The sequence below is a fragment of the Pantherophis guttatus genome, chromosome 1, assembly GCF_059756535.1.
Source record: "Pantherophis guttatus breed Tessera chromosome 1, ASM5975653v1, whole genome shotgun sequence".
NCBI lineage: Eukaryota > Metazoa > Chordata > Lepidosauria > Squamata > Colubridae > Pantherophis > Pantherophis guttatus.
Window position 1 is genome coordinate 329908402 of NC_142063.1, and position 22142 is coordinate 329930543.

Consider the following 22142-nt stretch of genomic DNA (forward strand, 5'->3'; position numbering starts at 1 on the left):
AACTCTATGGTTAGTTGTGAAAAGGGGCGGGTGAGAGGGAAGCCGTTCGGAATAAAGAGGCGGGAAAAGCGAATTTCAATTCGGCGGAATTTCTTTGAGCGCGACTCGACAGGAATCCTACCCGGGGACGGAGAGGTTTTGAGGTAAGTTGGGGCTCCAGACCTAAAAAAAAATGTAATCTTTTAAATAAAAGCATAAGACTTAATGCAAAAACTGGTAATAATAATAAAACAGGACTGGGCGTTAAATACGATACAAAAAGAACGAAGAAAACGGCGAAGAACTTGGGCGGTTACCGTAAAACCTTAGATAACTTTTGGATATTAAACGGATATTAAGAAAAGAAGGCAAAGTCACTTTCACAGGTAACATATATTCCCGAAGCGCTTTCCCGCCTTAAAAAGGAGAAATGGCGCTGGGAGGGCAGTTTTCAGTATTGTTACATTTATTTGTATACATTTATATTTATATACATTTACTTTTATGCATAGATACCAGGAGGTGGGTGTACCCTTGCCAGGTGTCCACTATCTGAGCGGACAGTCCGCTTTTTTCACATTATGTTCACTATTTTTTTTCACAAAATAGTGGACATTTTTTTTATTCAAAAGCTTTATGATGAAATGGTACGTAATCTAAAGATGTACAGTCTAAGAGAATAAGGATAGGAGAATCGCGTTTTGTCTTTTTTTTCATAAATTAGAATGAGACAAAGATTAAATATCCATTGAACTCGATTCTCCGAAAAAATTAATGATGAGATTAAAATAAATATATATTATAAAATTATGTATAGTTCACATTTTTAAAATGTACTGTAGCTTGTGTCGACTGACCTAAAATGGCCTTGAGTGATGAGTGTGACAGCAGCGAGATTTCAAATTCTTTAAAATGAAAGAGAGGAGTGTGCAAATACACCAAAGACTGGGAAGCTACTTTTGCATGGATTACCAACAACGAAACCGTTGAGAAAGTCACTGAGAAAGTGACTGTAGCTGAAATGGCTGAAACTTACCATGGGATCAAACACTATATTTCTTTCCTAGCTCAAAATTGCGGTATTAAGTTAATGAAGCAAATTTTTGATGATTCAGAAATTGTAAAAAAGATGTCTTGTGGAAGAACCAAATCAGCTATTGTCAATGAGGTTTTGTATCCTTTTTCTATTGAGTTGGTTCTCAATGATCTTAAAACTGGAATTCCATTTTCTCTCTCCACTGACGCATCAAACAAGGGAAATCGCAAAATGTATCCTGTTGTTGCACAATATTTTACTTGTGAAGAAGGACTGTGTGAAAATTTTAGACTTTTATGAGGATTCTTTCGAAGATTCTACATCAATAAAAAATCAGCTGTGTCGAATTCTTAGTGATAACGAATTGGAAATAAATAATGTTTCAGCTTACTCAGCAGAAAATGCATCCGTCAATTATGGAATGAACAAATCTGTTTACCAAAAATTATTGCTGGAAAATGACAATATTGTAGCTGCTCATTGCAATAATCACATTTTACACAACAGCGCAAAAAATGCATTAAAGCAGTTATCTTTTGATATCGAAAATGTAGTGCTGAAGGTTTTTGCCGAATTTTTGAATTCTGCGAAGAAACGAGAAGAGTTGAAATCATTTTTTGAGTTTTGCGAGTCAGAATTCCATGAAGTTTTGCGCCATGTTCCAACACGTTGGTTAAGTTTGTTTAAAGTGGTCGAAAGACTTCTTTTAAACTGGATACCTCTAAAATCGTATTTTATTTCTCTTGGATCGGATGAGTGCCATAAGGTTATCTGGAACCTTATTTCGGATCAGGAAAATGAACTCGCAAAGGACGATGAACCAACTATTTCAGAATTGTATTTATATTTCACGCACTTCTTCATGTCAATAATGCAAGACACCCTACTGAAGCTGGAAAGCAAGAAAATTCTTGCATGTGATCTTCACATTATCATGTGTAAGCTGCGTGATTCTTTGCAAAAAAAATACGATAAGCAGTTTTTTGGAATGAAAGTTTTATTTGCCTTACATAAAAAACATTTGCCTGAGAATGCCATGCAAAAGTTCAAGAAAGAAGCCATCAACGTGTATCAAAGAGCCATTGCGTACCTAGAAAAGTGGTATAATTTCACCGATTCAGTATATGAGACGCTAAATTGTTTCAATCTAATTGATCGCAATAATCCTCCAACTTTAGAAGAAATGACGAACATCTGGTTAATATCACCATGGCGAGAAGAACTTCCACCCAACACTCTCTTCGATGAAATTTCTGCCTTAGAAGAAGTTTATGTTCATCTGCAGGGCAATTCATCCCTTGATAAGTGGACATGCTTTTTCAAGAAAGAGCCAGCTCCGAGTTTACTGAAACTGTTCCAATACTGTGCATCAATTCCGGTATCAAATGCAAATGTTGAACAAATTTTCAGCATCATGGGAAATTTGTGGACTGACGAACGTAACCGACTGCTTGTACCATCAGTTCGAAATGAGCTTTGTATATTTTTTAATATTTCTCAACGTTGTACTGAAATTAAAGAATTATTCCTTAAACACACAGAATTGATCAAAGCTGCGCAGTCAAATAAAAAATACACACGACAGCAAAGTAAAATGTAATTTAATATTTTACATATTATTATATTTGATATTTTGAATTTTAAGTAAAGTTTTGAAGTGATTATTTTAATATGTGTTAAAATGTAAGAAAATATATAATTTAATTGTAAAAAATTTTTTTATTTTTTTTACTACTTAACCCCCCACCCCGCTTGTCCGCTATTTTTTGGAAGCAGACCTGGCAACCCTAGGTGGGTGTCTATGGCGTAAGTGTATGCGCACCTTAGAAATAATAGATCAGGGGTCTCCCAACCTTGGCAACTTTAAGACTTGTGGACTTCAACTCCCAGAGTTCCTCAGCCAGCTTTGCTTTGCTGGCTGAGGAACTCTGGGAATTGAAGTCCTCAAGTCTTAAAGTTGCCAAGGTTGGAGACCCCTGTAATAGATAAATGTAGGTCTCCCTTCCATTCTGTGAGGCAGGTTGGGCTGAAGGAAGAGAGACTGGCCTGAATTCGAATTCGGATCCGGGCCTCTCCGATTCAGGCCCAACGTTGCCATTCTCTCTCTCTCTCTCTGTTTTTTTTGAGGCATTAAATCAAATCGTGCTGCCTCTTGTCGGGCTTGAAAGGAAAGCGACGGCCCCAATGCTAGCTGGCCAACAGATGGCAGTGCTGGAACCTCTGACCTGTTTTTTTTAGCATCTCTTTTTTCGCTTCAGTTGGCGGGAAGTTGATGAAAGAGAGAGAGAGAGAAAAGGTTGGGTTGCAATTGCTGGGTGAAATGGAAGCCTGCACTGAGTACTCAGCCATACGCTTTAAGCAACGTGCTGTGATTGAGTTTTTAACCGCCAAAGGAGTCCCTCCAATTGAAATTCATCGCCGAATGCAGGCTATTTATGGGGATGACTGTATCGACGTGAGTACTGTACATCGATGGGTCCAAAAATGTAAAGATGGGGAATTGGGAAGAACCGACTTGTCTGATCAAGAATGAAATGACAACAACCGGACAAATAAAAGAGGATGATAAATGGAAGAACAATTGGGCATCACTTCAAGGGAAATCGCTGTCTATCCTGGCATTTTACAGGGTTGAGGGGGTCACATTATTGTCCTCCTTCAGCACTGGAAGGTTTGTACGAGATAAATTTCTGGCTTGTTTAAGGCAAACATGAATCTAAAAAATTGAATTAAATTCTGAAGTTTTTTTTTTAATAAATTTTTATTATAGTTCAAAAAAACAAAAACAAATGTATAATAGTTTTTCTATCACGGTGTAACATCACCAAAATATCCATGTATATATACACCAATAATCAGAAAGTAAAAATAGCAACTATTTACATATTCTTATATACAAATTTACATTTCCAATACTTATTGATTACCATAATTATACCATCATCTATATAATCCAACATTATCCTTTATCTCTCCCATCATTTCTGGATCCAATCAAATTCTGAAATTCTGACCCATTCACGTTTGGTTTCCAAACGAAATAATCTGATTGCTTATTTGTAACCTATGACTATCATTAAGTGTTGTACCTTATGATTCTTGATGAACATATCTTTTACTTTATGTATACTGAGAGCATATGCACCAAGACAAATTCCTGCTATGTCCAATCACACTTGGCCAATAAAAATTCTATTCTATTCTATTTTGGGCTGGAGTTTTGACAGTAAAACAATTAGTATATGGACATCCTTTATCAATCTATTTGAAAGCATTTGGAAACCTACAGGATGTTCCTATTCAATTTTCTGTTAGTATAACATTCCTGTTTTTAAAACCCAACCAAGCATATATCTATTTGGAAAGAAGTCCTATTAAATTTAAAAGGAATTGCTTTCAGGTAAATGTGTATGAGATTATTTATATTTTATAGCTGTTTATCTGGAAAGAAGAAACTGCTTCTAACAGTTCTGCTTTTGGAACTTGTTGAACTTTGAATATCCGTCAAAATTACTTTGCGTAGATTTCTATAAGGAAAAATTATTTATTTTTCACTATTTTCCACTTAATTGAAGTGGAAGTATATTTCAATTATGACAAATAAGCACAGTATGCTGATGCCAGTTTATTATAGCTTTCATCACTAAGATCTAATTGATTATTAGTCCAAATGCCAAGTTTTCTCTTAAAAAATGTATTCTTTGGGAAAAAATTATCAGAGGTAATTTTTCACTATTGAGAACTACTGTATTGTTCAGGAAAAAAATCCAAATTCAATAATAAGTGGTGTTTAGAGCCCTTTAATTAGAAAGCGTTCTGAGGCTCAACAAGTTTGGCATTGGAATTTATTTAATTCAAAAAAGCAAAGTTTGCAAGTTCCTTTATATATAAAATTCCACCATCCAATATAACAGCCCAAGGCAATGCTTTCCATCAAGTTTCCTCAGAAAAGCGGGTTGCCTGATTTCAGTAAATTTTGAATATTTGAATTCTTTCAAAATAGCTGTTTTTTAAATGTCTGAAACATTCTCTAGTAATATAATACTGCTCAGTTTCAAGCATGTTCTCCTGGAATAAATCAGCCCATTTAATAACCATTTCAATAATACGGAATTAGTATTCAGAATTTTATTTAGCTATCAAGTTGCATAGGCTTTTTTATTTTACAAGTATCAAGTAATTCTGAATATAAAAAAATGTTTATGCAATGAGGTTGGGTGTCTACTGAATGAATGATTTGATTTGTATGGCACTCATTGTATGACCGCTTGCCCCTTTTCCTGTTCATAAGACACTGGGTGTTTTCCCCCCCCAAATTTCCTATTTTTACAAGTATCATGTCTTTTTTTCTTTTAAAGAAGTTATATATATATATCTATGTGCCCAAATGCTTGGAATACTTTATCAGTTCCAGAATGGATTTGATTTAAATCAAGTCTATTTAAATCATAATTTTTAAAGAGCAACTGTCATCTGTCCCGCAGTGGCTCCTCCTCTGACCCGCTGTTAACTAACCGACAGTCCCATTCACTTTAATGGGATGGCTGGTGATGCGGCAGTGACACAACAAAGTGAGGGACGTGGCAGGCAGCAGGTGAGTGGACTAACAAGCGCTGCCATGTTGGATCTGAAATGACAGGTGCTCTTTAATATATTTATAAACTGCTTAGAAGGTTTCACTTTCATTTTTACTGCTTGCCTTTCCTCCTCACACTTAGAGTCTGGTGGTACAGATCCATTTCTCTTCAAGCAATCATACAGTTTGTAGTGTACATAGATTTCCAAAGCAATGGGATAAAGGAATATTCCTGAACTTTGTTTTATGATTTATCTCATGGTTACTGTGAAATTGTGTGAATGCATCAATGCAGTGCATGTTATCTCAGCTTGCAGAGCTTGGATTCATTGAATGAGTTTACCAAAAATGTAAATATTGCAGAATATACAGCCTCATGCTACATAACTCCATTTCATGCTGAATAAACTAAATTATTAATGTATCTTAAATAGAAAACTATCTTTAGATAGATTTTTACTCCAAAAGCATTTATTAAAATAAATTTGATAAAAATAAAAAAAATTGATTTAAACAAAAAAAATGATTTTTAAATTTTTTTTCTTAATCATCAATTTTTATTCACCCTGACCAGTTCTAATAGTAGTCATACACTGTGCTAAACCATTTTATTTCAGCAAGTGATATGAATCCAACTTTCATGATATACTGAACTAACCACATACTACTATGGCTTGGTTAATGGGTAATGATATGTTTAGCCTACCAAAGAGAAGAATTAGGGGGGACGTGACAACTGTCTTCCAGTACTTGAGGGGCTCTCGCAGAGAAGAGGGGATTGATTTATTCTCCAAAACATCAGATGTGACAAGAAGTAATGGATTAGAGATCCAACCTAGAAGTAAGCAGAAATTTTCTGACAGAGCAATTAATCAGTAGAATAGCTTGCCCCCTGGAATTGCGGGTGATTCATCACTGGAAGTTTTCAAAAATAGACTGGACAATCATTTGACCAGGATGGTGTAAGGTCTTCTGCCTTGGGCAGGGGGTTGGACTAGAACAGGGTTCCCCAACACCTGGTCCAGGGACTGATTCTGGGCCATAGCATGCCAGAAATGAGACTGCGCAAACAAATGAAGCCACATCCGTGCCCCCTCTGATTCACGGAAAAAGCTCTCCACAGAACCAGTTCTTGGTGCCCAACAGGTTGGGGGCCGCTGAACTAGAAGACTTCTGGGGTTCTTTCCAGCCCTATGATTCTTTGTATACGTTTTTATGTACAGGTCTAATTATCTGTGAGAATGTCCTAGAAAAACAGGACCAGGCGGAGCAGCAGCAGACTAAGTAACAGTGAGATAAGAGTCACCTTAGCCCACAGAAGTAATAGTATAGCAAAAGTCTCAGAAGGAACCCTCCTTAGTTTCTTGGACCGTAAAGGTAAGGGGGGAAGAGATGTACTATCAGAAATTCTGCTACTGTAACTCATGGTTGGTATTTCTTGTCTAGACTACCTCAAAGGACTGACAATATAGTACAATGTATGAACACATTCCAATTAACTTACTAAAGACTAATTTATTTTTTTAACAATGTTCTTTCCAGGTATTTCTCAACATGTCAATAAATCTAATGACATATGAAGCCCAGTTTTTTGGTTTTACCCCTCAAACGTTCATGTTGCGGATATATTTTGCTTTTCAAGATCACCTTTCTCATATAATGCTGGTAGTGGAGAAAGTTATATTGAATAAACTAGAGAGCATCTGTCCTAGTCTTACACCTACTTTAATCCGGAGGAGCACAGAAAAATTCTTTGCTTTCATGAAGGAACGCTTCGACAATCTGTTCACTAAGATGGAAGAACCTCTTTTAAGCACAGTTTTAAGCATCCCCAAGAACATTTGTCTTCCAGAAGATAAACTCCAAGAGGAATTCTGCTACACTGCAAAACAGTTTCAGGAGCTGGAGAATGAAATCAGCCAACTTGAAAGAGAACTTAAAGCTGAAACGTGTGCAGAGCAAGCCCTAAAAACAGAACTAGAAGAGCAAAAGGTTGTCCAGGGACATCTTGAAGAGATTCTACAATGGTTTGATGGTCTTGACAATATAGGCAGAAATGAAGGGACTGGAAACCTTAAAGAAAGCTTTGCTGCCTTGACAAAAACTGCCGCTAAACTGCATAATATTGTGCAGGAAGTGGAGGGCAAAATGAACAGACTGAGAAAGTGACTGTGTAACAATATAATAAACATATTTCAATCCGTTTTTTTTTTCTTTGGAAATATTTCCAAGAGGTTTGTGTGGCAGTCATGATTTATTTGCATAATTTGCAAATAAGAAAACACTTTTCTGAGGTTCCATCTTTCCCCCTGGAATGAAGTTTAAAGCTCAGTTGATTAATCTCTTTTGCTTTCAGGAGTATGGCCATAGTTGTGGGAAGACTATCCGGCAAGTGGAAATAAAGTCAAGCTAGGATCCCATTTTAAGCCGTTAATAATTGAAATTGCTAAAACGATACTGCAGGTTCTGCTCAAAGCTTCATAAAGGGCACCAATTTAATTCTGTGTCCTGATTGTACAATGGATTATAGCCTAAGAGAACATGAAGAATCTTATAGTAGTTTAGTGTTTGAAGAGAAGCAATAGGTAATTTTGCATCTGGATTTCAAGTAACAGAAAACATCACAATCAAAGTTAACAGCTTTAGAGGTAGTTTATTTCTTAAATTATATCCTGCCTTTCCAATTAACAAAACTCAAGTTGGTCAACAACGCAGAAAGTTTTTAAAAAAGATCACAAAATTATACACAAAAGATTATTTAAAGAAAACTTTCAACTGTTGGCAAAAGGATAAGAGAAAGGAATCACATTGGCCTTTTTGGGTTCAAAACAGAATACCAGTAATGGAACTGTTTGAACCAATACATGCTGCTTAAAACTAACTCTAGTCCATAGCTTGACTGAATATTGAGCCAGCCCTTTTTTTACAAAGCCCAACAGAAAAAAATTACAATCATTTTAAGTGCAGCATATAACACTGATCAGAACTGATGTTGGCAGGAATTAATACATTTGGTGTATTAGTGCAAATATGTTATACTGTATGTTCAGGGGTACATTACACTAGGATGTAATGTGAATTAGGCCAACTAATCTATACGAACCACCATTTTGCATCTGACTTGAATCTGATCTTTTAAAGCTAGCAAGGAAAATAATGCCAATGGAAGTACCCAATTTATATTACATATTTTGGTGAGAATACAGCATCAATGACAGGCTATATTTAAGAAGATAGAAGGAACTACAAAATGATATTTTATCTGGGTCAGATACTGCTTGGCTATCATAAGGTAATTTTAATTACTTGATTTCAAAGAATGTTTCCTCCAAAATGTGGAAAATAGTTAATATACTTGATGGTATATTCTTGTCCCTCTATCCCAGCTTGTGTTTAAATAATACAGTATTTTATATGGGTTTTTCCTATACTATCCAATCTCTTTGCTAAGGTGGCTCTCAAAATTAGAGAAACATGGCTGAGTAATGTGCCGATTTATACATCAGGGACTTCCCTAGCCCAGATTCTGGGATTTTCTAAAATGGAAACTACCAATCAACAGCTTTCCCATAAAGTTCCAGAAAACGAGCTTGCAACAGAAATCTGTATTTCCATTTTCAGTGGATCTTTATGCCATAGCTTACCAAGAAGCAGAATTCTTTGGGTCAAAAGGAGGCCAGGCGAAAACCCCTTTTGTGGAATAAGGGGTAGTGTATCATCTAAAAAGATACATTAGGGCTACCAGAGTCTAGTTATTGAGAGGGGTAGTTTGCCCTCCCCTCTTTTAATCACAGCTCTGAATTTCACCAGCATATTTGGGAGAAAAGAATAATTGCCCACCCATACAACTGTATTTCCAGATGTTATTAAAAAGATGATATGCATTATTCTACTTTATGTACTCAGGCCACTTCCAGTGTTGTTTCCACTAAGTGACAGGATTTCAGAGTCGGTAACTGGTATATTGGCCAAATCTTAATTGTACAATTGTTGGTCCTGGCCTTTAAACATGTCCAAGAATGACATATATCCATCCCCTTCTGTTATCTGAGCTTTAAACAAAAGTTTCACCCGTTGGAATCTAGGAGATAGTCTTTGCAAAATAGGTGCTTCACATATAGCAATTCCTTTAATCCCCTTATGAAAGTACATGCAATTTGGATCAAAATTTCCAAGAATTTGTACAAAAAAGTGCTGCAACCAGAAAAGTCTACTCCAAACCTATACTCCCCAGTTCTTATCATAAAAGGCGTTTATTCATCAGGACACATTAGAAAAAAATAGCATAAATCCAGTTAAATTAAAAAAATAGGACACTTTTTGTGCTTATATACATTGTGAGTATTATATACATAAAGAAGAGGGCAGGGGAGACAGCAGCAATGTCTTTCTACAACACTGTAGGGCTATACAGATGGAATTAAAAAATCACTGTCCAGGAATCACAAGCCTAGAAGCAAAAGGAAATAAATGCAAGTTATTGTTTCTTAAATAAAATCCTGATTCATTCACAAAGTGCTAGTGTGTATTTAAATACAGCTATGGCTCTTTCCCACTGAGCAACATTATGTAACTTTTTAAACATATCTTCTAAGTTTGGAAAGCTACAGCACCTCCCTCTAGAGCAGTGATGGCAAACTTTTTCGAACCCAAGTGCCCAAACGAATGCACATGCATGTGCGCGCTGGAGACACAAAAGACCAGCTGGCCGGCGCACCGGTCTTCGGGTTTCACGCACGCAGATGCGCACCAGTCAGCTGGTCTTTGTGAGTGCCGGAGCACTGGAAACCCGAAGACCAGCGCGCACATGCCTGTTTTTCAGCAGTTTTCAGGCAGTTTTTCGGTCTGAAAAACGGCCCGAAAAATGGCCTGCTTGGCCGTTTTCCGGTGCCCCAGCACCCACGAAGACCAGCTGGCTGGCGCACATCTGTACGTCAGAAACCAGAAGAGCAGCTGGCAACGGCGCACATGCCCAGAGAGAGGGCTCTGCGGGCCACCTCTGGCACGTGTGTCATAGGTTCGCCATCATGGCTAGAGGGTTTTTCTCCCTCTAATAGTTATGAGTAAGGAAAGCATTCTTTGTGGCCAGTACTTGCAAAACAGGGATACTCTACAGAAAGGTTAAGCTAGCTATTCTGCTTTGTGTTCCACTTAAAAAAAACATTTACTTTTTAGTCAAAGTCTTTAAGCAGAATAAAAAGATGACCAAAAAGTAACCATGGCTGATTTCAGGCATTTTCTTGGGTTTTAAAATTCGGCCAAAACTATTTAATGATTTTAATTAATTTTAACTAGATATTGTATATTTGTATTTTAATTCTGGCTGTACACCGCCCTGAGTCCTTCGGGAGAATGGGCGGTATATAATAATAATAATAATAATAATAATAATAATAATAATAATAATAATAATAATAACAACAACTATTATTATTATTATTATTATTATTATTATTATTATTATTATTATTATTATTATTAAATTATTTTCTTGGGTGAACCAAGAAAGCTGCATGGATGCAGCCACAAATATTTGAGCTCAGCTCAAGGACATCTTTACTTTTCAAGAGGGTGACATTAGCATTGGAGTCACAATATTGTGTATAAGAAACAATGCTTCTGATTTTTGTAAAAAATCAGATAAAAATTCTTGGGGGAAAATTCTTGGGAGTGAATTAGTGCAATATTCTCACTAAGTTTGGATACTGACAGCTCATAAGATTACCTGACAGCTCATAAGAAGATTAGCTTCTCCTTCCATCATATTAGTTACAGTGAATTCAGGACAGTGCTGACAATGTTGGCTGTGTTCCATCAGGCCTTCTTCTAAGAGCAACTGGAGCTTTTCCTCAGTCATCCCCTTAAAAGAGAAAATTCAAATTTCTATGTGGGCGAAGCAAGCTGTTGCTTGTCCAGTTGCCAATTAGCCCCAATCCCTCCTTTTCTTGTTATGTACACATGTGAAGAGAATATAGGATGTTTTCAATTGGATGCCATCTTGCGTTCATAACTTTCTAAGAACAGCTCTCAATAAAGCTGAAGGTCTCTAATTAAGCATTTTGCTTTCTAATATGGCGGGCTAGATGTTATGGAAAGCTCACAAGCAGGGCAGTATCTTCTGTTTTTTATTTTACAGGTAGCTCTCCATCTCCAACCCAACTGGGACTGGAATTCCCATTGCCAAGCAATGCAGTTGTAAACTGCAACCACATTGCTTAGCAACAGCAGTCGCTAAGTGAATTCTACCAGTCATTAGCCAAGGGCCCACATCCAATTCAAGCCATTCTGGGCTTGGTCACTTCCAGCCCTGACCCTTCGTTTTCCCAGGCAAGGGACTGCCTCCCCTTCAGCTTCCCCCAAATGCTTCTCCCCTTACATATCTGTCTAAATATGTTTAAGTGAGGAAGAAGCAATCAAACCAACAAACTGAAGCATGCAAAGCAGAAGCATAAATACTGAAATTCCTTGACATTTGCTTACCAGGCTATTGATGCAGAGTCCACATTGGCATGCAACCATGTTACTCATCACACTGAGATTGCTCCTAGATGCAGAGAGAATTGCAATGATGAAAGTGAAAAGTAATTTGTCTAGGTTGCCCTCGAAGGCGTCTCACATGAAGATCGAGTGAAAAAGGAAGTAAAAAGCCATCAACCGATTAACTGAATCAGAAAAGCATTCTGCTACTGTACTACCTTGAAAAATTATTTAAAACTAGACATCTCAAAAACAATTTTAGGGTCCAATTTATATATTCTGCAGAAACTGGGTAGCTAAAACATGTCATGAATTGTTACTACTTAAGCCTACAAGTAGGAGGGTCAAGTGGCTGAAGAAAGTATTTCTTATATGTATATTCTTATGAGTATTCATAATAAGAAACCAGGCATGTTTGAAGACTTCTGAATTGCTTTCAGTCTAGCCACTTTTCTCTAGGTGGGTTCTGATGTCTAGCTAAGCCATACTTGGTGAATAACAAATAGTAGCTATTCACAAGTCACAACAGCTGAGAAATTGGGATTTGCAGATGTTGAAATCAGCTATGGGATATAAAACTAAGAACAAAATATTTTCCTGATCAAGCAACATGTGCAAAACAGAGGTCAGCAAGAAGAGTGTCAACCCTGAAGCTGACTAGAGTGAGGCCATCTTGCAGCTTCAGGGTTGCCACAGTGCAGCTGAGAGATAGGGAGGGAGGATTTGAGATAGTTGGGACTTTGTAGCCAAAATAAAATACTTTCCCTTGGGAACCAAGGGCATTCTCACACCTGGTCACTGAAAGGAGGAGTGATGTCACCAGGCAGTGCTATGATTGGACCGTGTGACTGTTTTGGGAGCATGACAAACTTTTACTTTTAATTAGGTGAAAACCGCAGGAAGAGTCAGTTTTCACCAGATCTGTGCCAATATGATATATCCAATAAAGCTATTTGAGGAATCTACCTGCCTCTGATGGATCTATTACTTGGAACCCTGACAAAGAGAACATGTTAACATGATCTGCAAAAGTTAGTTATTTAAGCTATGAACCACTGATTGATTGAACAGCATGACAAGGAAAATCAGAAAGGAGGAAGAGTGGAAGGCACTTTCTGCAAGTCCTGAATATGGAGCCCTCTGCACTGCCATATTATACTACAAATTCCACTAGTTAAGAACATCATCCTTACTTCAGGATTGCAAGTAAGGAAAGCCAAATTTTTGATCTCTGCTTATCTCTGAAGATGGAACAAAGAAAATGTCTGCATAAAAAGAACTTGCACAAAATGAAGCTGAACCTGCATCTGACACAGCAATCCTGGATTGCTGAACCTGGATTAGCTCAGCAGACTAATGCATTGTAATTTAACTCCAGCTGTCTGCAATTAGTAAATTCGAATCTTGCCAGGCTCAAGGTTGACTCAGCCTTTCATCCTTTCTAAGGTAGGTAAATTGAGGACCCAGTTTGTGGAGGCAATAAGCTGACTTTGTATAAATATACAAAAGTATCAAGGCTATTGCTTAACGCATTGTAAGCCGCCCTGAGTCTCCGGAGAAGGGCGGCATATAAATCAAATTAAAAAAAAAAAAATCCAGTGCTGGAGTAGTGGTCAAGGTGTTGGTTTAGGAAATTAAGAGATTATGGGTTTTAGTCCCATTCTAGGCATGAAAATTGGCTGGGTGAATTTGGGCCAGTCACTCTCAGCCCAACACACTTCTCAGGGTGTGGTTGTGGGGAAAATAGGAAGGAATAATTACATATGTTCTCCATAGTGATCCAAAGGTGCTATTTCAAAAGGAAACTGGACTTTGTTTTTCCTTGAAGATGTTTCACTTCTTATCCAAGAAGCTTTTTCAGTTCTTCAAGGAAAAACGAAGTCCATTTGCCTTTTGAAAAAGCATCTTTGGGACAACCACGACCTGGATGGCTGAGAATCTCCATATACATTCTCCACCTTGAGTTATTTCTAAAAATAATGAAGGCAGAATGTAAGCAAATAAGTAAAGAATCATGTGGCCTGGTACCAAGCAAAAACGGAGATTTTACAAGATGCTTTCTCAAGTTAATCAATTCACCTTCTACAAACAGGACAGATGACATGGTGTTCTGCATCTAAGCCATCAAGCATTGCATTAAGGCATTCCTCCTCAAACTTCAGGCTTTGCTCATACTCCTCTATGGCCAGCTGTTCTGCAAAGGAGAGCATGGCTGTTAATTGGTTAAATCTATTTTAAATTGAGTTCAATTCCTATTAACTGAATTAGTGATTAATATGACCCTGTCCAACCTACCTCACAGGGTTGTTGTGCTGGGGAAAACAGGAGGAGGAAGGAGTATTAGGTATGTTGGTCACCTTGAGTGAAAATAGGTAGGATGAAAATAAATTTTATCCTACCTATTTTATGAAAATAGATAGGATAAAAATAAATGTATATTAGCTTTCTATTCCAGTTTTCCTCAGGGACTCCAGGCAATATATATACCGTATTTTTCGGCGTGTAAGACGGTCCGGACTATAAAATGCACCTATCTTTTTTTTTGGTAAGGAAAACAAGAAAAGGAAATCTGCCTCTGCCTCCCAGCAATTTTGCCTTGTTGCAGCAAACGGCAAATAGACTGCTTTACTTTCATTTTCAGCATAGCTTGATTAGCACAAGAAGAAAAAATCTGCTCCCAGCAATTTACCTCCTTGTAGCAAGCAGCAGAGGCCTGAGCAGCAATAGGCAATGACAATCTCTGCCGCCTGAAACAGCTGAGAGTCAGGAGGCCGATCCAATGGACAATCAACTTGTGCTAATTAGGCTGTGCTGAAGCTGAAATGGGCTGCTTCTTTTTGCTACTTGCTGCAAAGAGGTAAATTGCTGGGAGGCAGAGGCCAAAGGGTGGGGGCCAGTGGGTGGGCAGGGCAACATTTGGTGTATAAGACGCACCCAAATTTTCACCCCCTTTTAGGGAGGAAAAAGGTGCGTCTTATACTCCGAAAAATAGGGTAGTATTTTATTTCTTTACTTGTAATAGCAACACTGTGAGGGAGTGGCCGCTTCAAAGTCATTTACTTAGTTTCTAGGAGTAGAATTGAATCTGGATCTCCCCAATCCGACATTTTAACTATATTGAACTGCAATATATCCAATTTTCTCACTTTATTTCATGTTTTTGTTAATTTTAAATGTGCCTTGGTTTTTTCCTCTTTCCTCCTGACATACTAGAAGTAATTTAACTGACAGTGCCTTCTCTGAGTCAATACATTTCATTCATATGGAAAATGAAACTTTTCTTCCCTGCCTTTGAATCAAGTAAATTATAAGATGCAGGCATTGCTAATTTTGAGCTTATCATACATTTCCATCATCACATTCTAAGTCACACTTTTATCAGTACACAGTTTACAAATATGCACTGCTGAAGGACGTATAGCCCTGAGATTCCCTAGAAAACTCCTGGCTGACCCTGCTTGGCTTTTTTGAAATTTATCAAGGTGAGCTATGCACTGTCCTTTAGTAAAAGCATTACAGTAATTAAAGCAGAAGTTATCAAAAATAAGCCTGGATACCTTGCAAGATCAGTTCCTGCTGGATTTCATCCAATACAGCCAGTTCTTCAAGCATCTAAAGAGAAAAACACCCAGTTAAATGTTCTAGTCCTAATATTTAAGGAAGGGAAATTGTGTATATGTGAGAGACATGTTTCCATTTCATACATACTGTCTCCAAAATGAAGACTGGAAACAGATGTTTATTTTATTTATTTATATTTTATTTTTTGATTTATATGCCGCCCTTCTCCGGAGACTCAGGGCGGCTTACAATGCGTTAAGCAATAGCCTTCATCCTTTTGTATATTTTTTATACAAAGTCAGCTTATTGCCCCCACAAACCGGGTCCTCATTTTACCTACCTTAGAAAGGATGGAAGGCTGAGTCAACCTTGAGCCTGGTGAGAATTGAACTCGCAGTAATTGCAGGCAGCTGGAAGCTAAATACTACCTTTAACTAGCATTAGTCTGCTGCGCTACTCAGGCTCGTGAGTGAATGAAGATATTTGCCCAGGACCCCTCCATGGTAGTGAACTACATACATTAGACTCTATATCTATTAAAGATTTTTCAGAACACAAGGGTGAGTTCTAAGTAAAAATCTTTCCATTGCTTTCTTAGCTTTATAACATCAGGTCCATCATTCAAGAAGCTGGAAGGCATTTTGGCCTCCCCTAAGGCAGTATTCCCCAAATTTTCTGAGTTGGCAGCCCAGTGGGGTGGGGGCTTGGGGGGGATGGCTTTGTGTGATGGGTAGGTGTGTGTGCTCACACAAGTGGGGCTGCAAGTGCTGATGCCCACGTTCATGCGAGTGGGGCTGTGAGCATTGGTGCCCACACAAGTGGGACTGTGAGTACTGGCCTTGCCGCTCGTGCAAGTGGAGCTGGAGTGCCGCCGCCCACTGCTTGTGTAAGTGAGGCTGTGCACAGGTTTGTGCTGGTCCTCCTCTCACAGAGCCCAGTTGCGAATAGGCCACCACCCACAGATTGGGGGCCCCTACTCTAAGGTATACTTTTAGGTCAAGCTCAGAATTATTGTGACGATGCATTCTACTCTGGCAATGGTAGAATGATATGTTGCTTTTTTAAAAAGAAAGTATGTTTCTAGCACAGCTTTTTTATAAGGAATTTCAGGTTATGAGCTTTCTCCACAGTATCAATTGAGCATTCATTTTTTCCACCCATCTAAGTTATGACTTCATGCTAAGTTATGCTTCAAAATTTTGTATTTTTGGATTTTCAAAATAATTATTAAATGTATATGCTGTCTGGTTCTCAATGACTCTGAGCATCTCACAACAAAGAAATTATGATAAAATCAATAAAATATAAACTATTACAAAATATTAAAAATAAATTGTCTTTCTACTCCTACCCCACTGCTTATTTCTTCAAATGATCTTGAAATTGTTTTATAAATTACTTTAAAAGCCTCTTATGCAAGGTTAATTTCTACAAGTAACCACAGAAGTGTTTCCTTTTTGCTTCATAAGAAAAACATATTATTATTTATTTATTTATTAAATTTCTATACCACCCTTCTCCAAATAGGATATATGTAAAACACATTCAGATAAATTGCTATTCAGGAAAGAATAGGACATTATTTCCAGTGGTAAACTACCATTTCAAACCAATGTGAAATAAAAATAAAATTTCGAATTGCTCACACCTGAAAAGACGTGGGCCAGATTTGCATGTACGATAACAAAATTTTGTGAAATTTTGTGCCTAGTTTTTAGCCCTAGAATAATTGCATGATGAGATCAGAAAAGACTATTGATCCCTTTAAGGCAGTGTTTCTCGACAGCTTGAAGATCTGTCAGATCTTCAACTCCCAGGATTTCTTAGCCAGCATGGTTGAGTTCTGGGAGTTGAAGTCCACACTTACAAGTTGCTAAAGTTGAGAAACTGCTTTAAGAACATGGACACCAGACCTATGTCCTGACCCCCACCTCCCCAACTTCTTCATATGGCACTAACCTGGGAAGAATCTTGCTTTCTGAGAGAGGGTAGCTGAGAATCCACCGACTGCAAAGCTTTCCACTCAACTTCCATCACCTCCTGTACCAGCAAAGCTTTATTTGGTCTACTCGCTCCATTTTCTCCCACTTGACGATATCTTTCAAGCAACTTGGCCCGACTACTTTTCAGTCTATCCACACAGCGCTAATGAAAGAAAGAAAAAATAACTTCATGTCAGCAGTTAACGCTGAGCTAGAATAGAATAACAGAGTTGGAAGGGATCTTGGAGGTCTTTCAGTCCAGTGGCCTCCAAACTTTTGGGCACCAGGGACTGGTTCCATGGAGATTTTTCTGCAGACCAGAGGGGGCATGGTTTTGCATGCTGCCTGTATCCCATGGATGAGGCTTTGCTTGTTTGCGTGGCCCAGTCGCTGGCATGCTGTGGCCCAGTCCCAGTCCACGGACTGGGGTTTGGGTACCCCTGTTCTAGTCCAACCACCTGCTCAGGCAAGAAACCCTATACCATTTCAGGCAAATGTTGTCCAATCTCTTCTTAAAAACTTCCAGTGTTGGAGCATTTACAACTTCTGCAGGCAAGTTGTTCCACTAATTAATTATTGTAACTTTCAGGAAATTTCTCCTTAATTCTAGGTTGCTTCTCTCCTTGATTAATTTCCACCCATTGCTTCTTGTCCTGCCCTCAGGTGCTTTGGAGAATAGCTTGACTCCCTCTTCTTTGTGGCAACCCCTGAGATATCAGAATACTATCATGTCACCCCTAGTTCTTCTTTTCATCAAACTATACATACCCAGTTCCTGTAACTATTCTTTATATGTTTTATCTTCAAGTCCCCTAATCATCTTTGTTGTTCTTCTCTGCACTCTTTCTAAAGTCTCAACATCTTTTTTACATCGTGGCGACCAAAACTGGATGCAGTATTCCAAGTGTGGTCTTACCAAGGCATTATAAAGTGGTATTAACCCTTCACATGATCTTGATTCTATCCCTATGTTAATGCAAGCCTAGAATTGTGTGGGCTTTTTTGCCAGCTGGAGCACACTCTTGGCTCATATTTAGGACTCCAAGATCCCACTCACAGTTACTATTATTGATCAAGATACCACCTATACTATACCTGTGCATTTGGTTTTTCTTGCCTAAATGTGGAACCTTACTTTTTTCACCACTGAATTTGAAATGCAATTCCACTTTTTTCACTACTGAATTTGAAATGCAATCCCACTTTTTTCACCACTGAATTTGAAATGCAATTCCACTTTTTTCACCACTGAATTTGAAATGCAATCCCACTTTTTTCACCACTGAATTTGAGATGCAATCCCACTTTTTTCACCACTGAATTTGAGATGCAATTCCACTTTTTTCACCACTGAATTTGAGATGCAGCGATAGTTACGAATTAAGGTTTAAGAGGGGCGTCGGCGCAATTCACGAAAAGGAATCTAATGAGCCTGACATTAATCCGAATCAACTGCAGGCATTTTAGGCTTCTTTGCTCAAGAGGTCACTCTTGGCTACTTTCCAGGGGTCTCCCTCCCAGGAAAGCCAGCTTCCCAGGTACTCTTCCGGATTGGACGCGGGTTTTCGCCGGGCGTCTGCTACCAATTTGGCGGCGGAATTGCCCGTGGGCGTCCCAACCTTGGATCGTTGGCGCCTTCAGCGTTCCAAGGACGGGAGGGGAGGAGAAGGCAGAAGTTTGGTCTGCTTACCTGCCGGAAAGTCTCTTTCCACGGTGGGGTCCGGAAGCCCTTGTAAAGAGCCTGGTGCCGCGGCATCAAGCCCGCCATGGATCCTCCGCTCCCGCGGCAAAACAGATATGGGCGGGGCTAGCCGTTGGGTTTACATGCCAAGCTCCGCCACTTCCATCCGCCGAAACTAAAGCATGCCGGGAAATGGAGTCAGGCAAAGAACCTCGGCGCCCATTGCATGATGGGAAATACCCCCCCCCCGGCCTTGCTATCGCAGTCACAATAGTTCTGGTGCATGATGGGAATTAGAGTTCGCATAGTCGTGAATATTATTAGTTTGCAAAATAACGTTTTTTCCCCCAAGCCTGTGTTGGAGAGATACGACACAAGCCACGAAGGGTGTCTCTTTGCTGCCTTCTAATTGTTCTCCAATTTTAAGTCTCTCTTCCCCTCTTCCTTTTCTGGGCTGAGAAAAAAAGATGCTGTCAGGGCCACTGCAGTATGGTTAGATGCAATGGGGAAAGTTACAGATTTTGCTCTCAGGGTTTCGTAATGCTCTTTGATTATATGCCATCAAATCAGTGTCAACTCTTAGGCTAGTAATGCCACCTATAACATGCCAGCTCATGGCATTGTGGAGAAAATTGGAGGCAGGAATATGATGTATATGCTACCTTAAATTGTATAATAGTAGGTGAGCATATACTTGATCTAACAGTGTGACAAACAGCATTACTTGTCAATACTGCTGCATTGCTCTTTCCATTGAAGTGGGGATGATGTTCCAGAAAGCAGGTGCCATGACAGAAAAGGCTCTCCTGGATCCCATCAGATGAAACTCTATGTGTTCTTAAAAACTAATGCTGTTTTTAATTATTGTTAACTGTCATAAATTTGAGATGGACAGCCGTGTAACTTGAAATAATTAATAAAACCAATTACTTACTTGAAATCTCAACAGATTTGATGATCTCATTAAATTTCTCACGAAAACAACAATATACTGTTGTAGGCTTTCACAGTGGGTATCAATGAAGTGGTGATGAGCTTTCAGGCTGAATGGTCCATGGTCTTTTGTTCTGACTTTCGCCTGTACACACACAGTGAGCTGCCTTGTGGTATACTTCTCTGCCAGTTACAGGCAACTTTTAGTCACCATCTATATGAAAAAGTATAATTTCACCCTCAAATCCTTGGTCTCAGCTAGCAAAAATATATTGTGATAAAAGTCTATTATGTTCTGCCTATTTCTCACTTGAAACAGTCTTGATTGTAGCACATTTCAGCCTTCTTGAATTGCTCACTCAAAAACAATCCCTTACCCAGTCATTCTTTAACTGAGTACTTTTCAATGCATTTGACAAATTCCATCACCTACAGCTATTGGGTGAAATTGGTTTATAGTCCAAATACACCTGGAATTACCAAGTTGAGAAAGAGATGGCTAGCAGACAGAGAGATGGCTCAGTTACCAAAAGATAGGACACCTCCCTTTTATTAGTATTATCTGTTCACAACAATGTGATCAGGGCCTGTCTTATTAATCTATTAGCAAACTATTAGGTGCTTTTGCAAGTGAGCCATGAATTAATTTTAAACAAAGCGCCTCCATCTTGATTACTCTATTTGTGCTTTCACTGAAATTCGCAGTCAATTAGCATGCACTTTGGTATCTGTTAGCAAAGAGCTAAGGAAGCTGACTACCAGTGCTTCATATCTTACCAATGTCAGTGTAGTTGGCAGGATGTGGCTTTGTAACTCTGCTGAAGAATTTTGTAAGTATGCTCATTGCTAGTGTTGGAAGAAATGTCCATCTGGGTTCAGTTCCAAGTGGGGGAAAAGACACTGGAAACATGGAGACTGCTTGGAAAGATGGTTTAATGATGGACAGGATCACATGGTTTGAGTTCCTGAGCAGAAAAGGGACGAGATGTTGAGCGTGCCTTGGTTTTATGCCCTTTCTGAGCTTTGAACTTCCTGGGGCACAGGAAGAGTATCCTGATTGGTTGTCAGACTCCCAGAGGGTGGGGGTCTTAGCTAGCCTTGCTGGCTGATGTAATCTTCCCAGGTGTCATGTATTGAGTTTCTGTTGCTAGATGGGTCCTATTCAGTGGTGGGGATTCAGCCAGTTCGCACCACTTCGGGAGAACCGGTTGTTAACTTTCTGAAGAGTTTGGCAAACTGGTTGTTGGAAGAAATCATTAGGGAAGAGAACCAGTTGTTAAATTACTTGAATCCCACCACTGGTCCTATTGTGTTGCAGATGATGGTCCATTGACAAAGGTGGGAGGAATGAGTGAGCTTGGCTGAGGCCTTAATGGCGCATTGAAAGGTGGGGGAAGGCAGGAAGCTGCTTTGTCTTTAAAACATGTTTCTCCATTTCTCATCCAGGGAAATATATTCTGCCTTTTTAATATTTCCTAAAATAGTTCATTCTTCTAGGAGAGGGGTGGGTGCTAACTTCCTACACTAGAACAAAGGTAATTTGCAGTATTCTTGATACACCCAGTCCCAGAGGGTGGAGAGGTTAGGTAATTAAGTGCACCCCCCAAGTTTATTATGGGATTTTAGACTAAACTGCACAGCTTCAATAAATCAGGAACAAGTGATGAAATATGAGGAAATTTTGATGTGCATATGCTTATGATATAAAAAGAGCTTATTGGATTTCAGAAGCACTTGGATTAGTGTACCTCTCTTTAATTCTGCACAGAAATAAATGTGAAAACCCACTTTCTTTGCTCAGTGTGATTGTTGATTCATTATACCAGGTAAAATGAACCAGTGCCAGGCTGGGCCAGCAGTTAAATCACAGCTGCTGATGGTTTGGCTGGTGTTGGCCTTCATACATATAAAGTTCTT

General features: G+C 38.8%; 2 protein-coding genes across 5 annotated transcripts; one reads left to right on the forward strand and one right to left on the reverse strand.

The window, feature by feature from the left end:
- The first annotated feature begins 37 nt into the window (after positions 1-37).
- Positions 38-7796, forward strand: MIS12 (MIS12 kinetochore complex component). Of its 4 annotated transcripts, XM_060693169.2 has the most exons (3): positions 129-143; positions 5500-5609; positions 7134-7796. In XM_060693169.2, exons 2-3 carry the CDS (start codon positions 5556-5558, stop codon positions 7758-7760), a joined length of 681 nt encoding a protein of 226 aa, XP_060549152.1. In that variant the 5' UTR covers positions 129-143; positions 5500-5555; the 3' UTR covers positions 7761-7796. The 4 variants fall into 4 exon arrangements, with proteins under 4 accessions (XP_034276788.1, XP_060549152.1, XP_034276790.1 ...); XM_034420897.3 differs by lacking the exon at positions 5500-5609 and having other exon boundaries at positions 38-143; XM_034420899.2 differs by lacking the exons at positions 129-143; positions 5500-5609 and adding an exon at positions 3554-3686.
- A 428-nt stretch (positions 7797-8224) lies between these two features.
- RPAIN (RPA interacting protein) lies at positions 8225-19472 on the reverse strand. Its single transcript, XM_034420896.3, has 7 exons — positions 19302-19472; positions 17589-17774; positions 15626-15680; positions 14148-14262; positions 12072-12135; positions 11317-11451; positions 8225-10041 (listed from the first exon to the last, which is right to left on the reverse strand). Exons 1-7 carry the CDS (start codon positions 19377-19379, stop codon positions 10012-10014), a joined length of 663 nt encoding a protein of 220 aa, XP_034276787.1. The 5' UTR covers positions 19380-19472; the 3' UTR covers positions 8225-10011.
- Positions 19473-22142: the final 2670 nt, after the last annotated feature.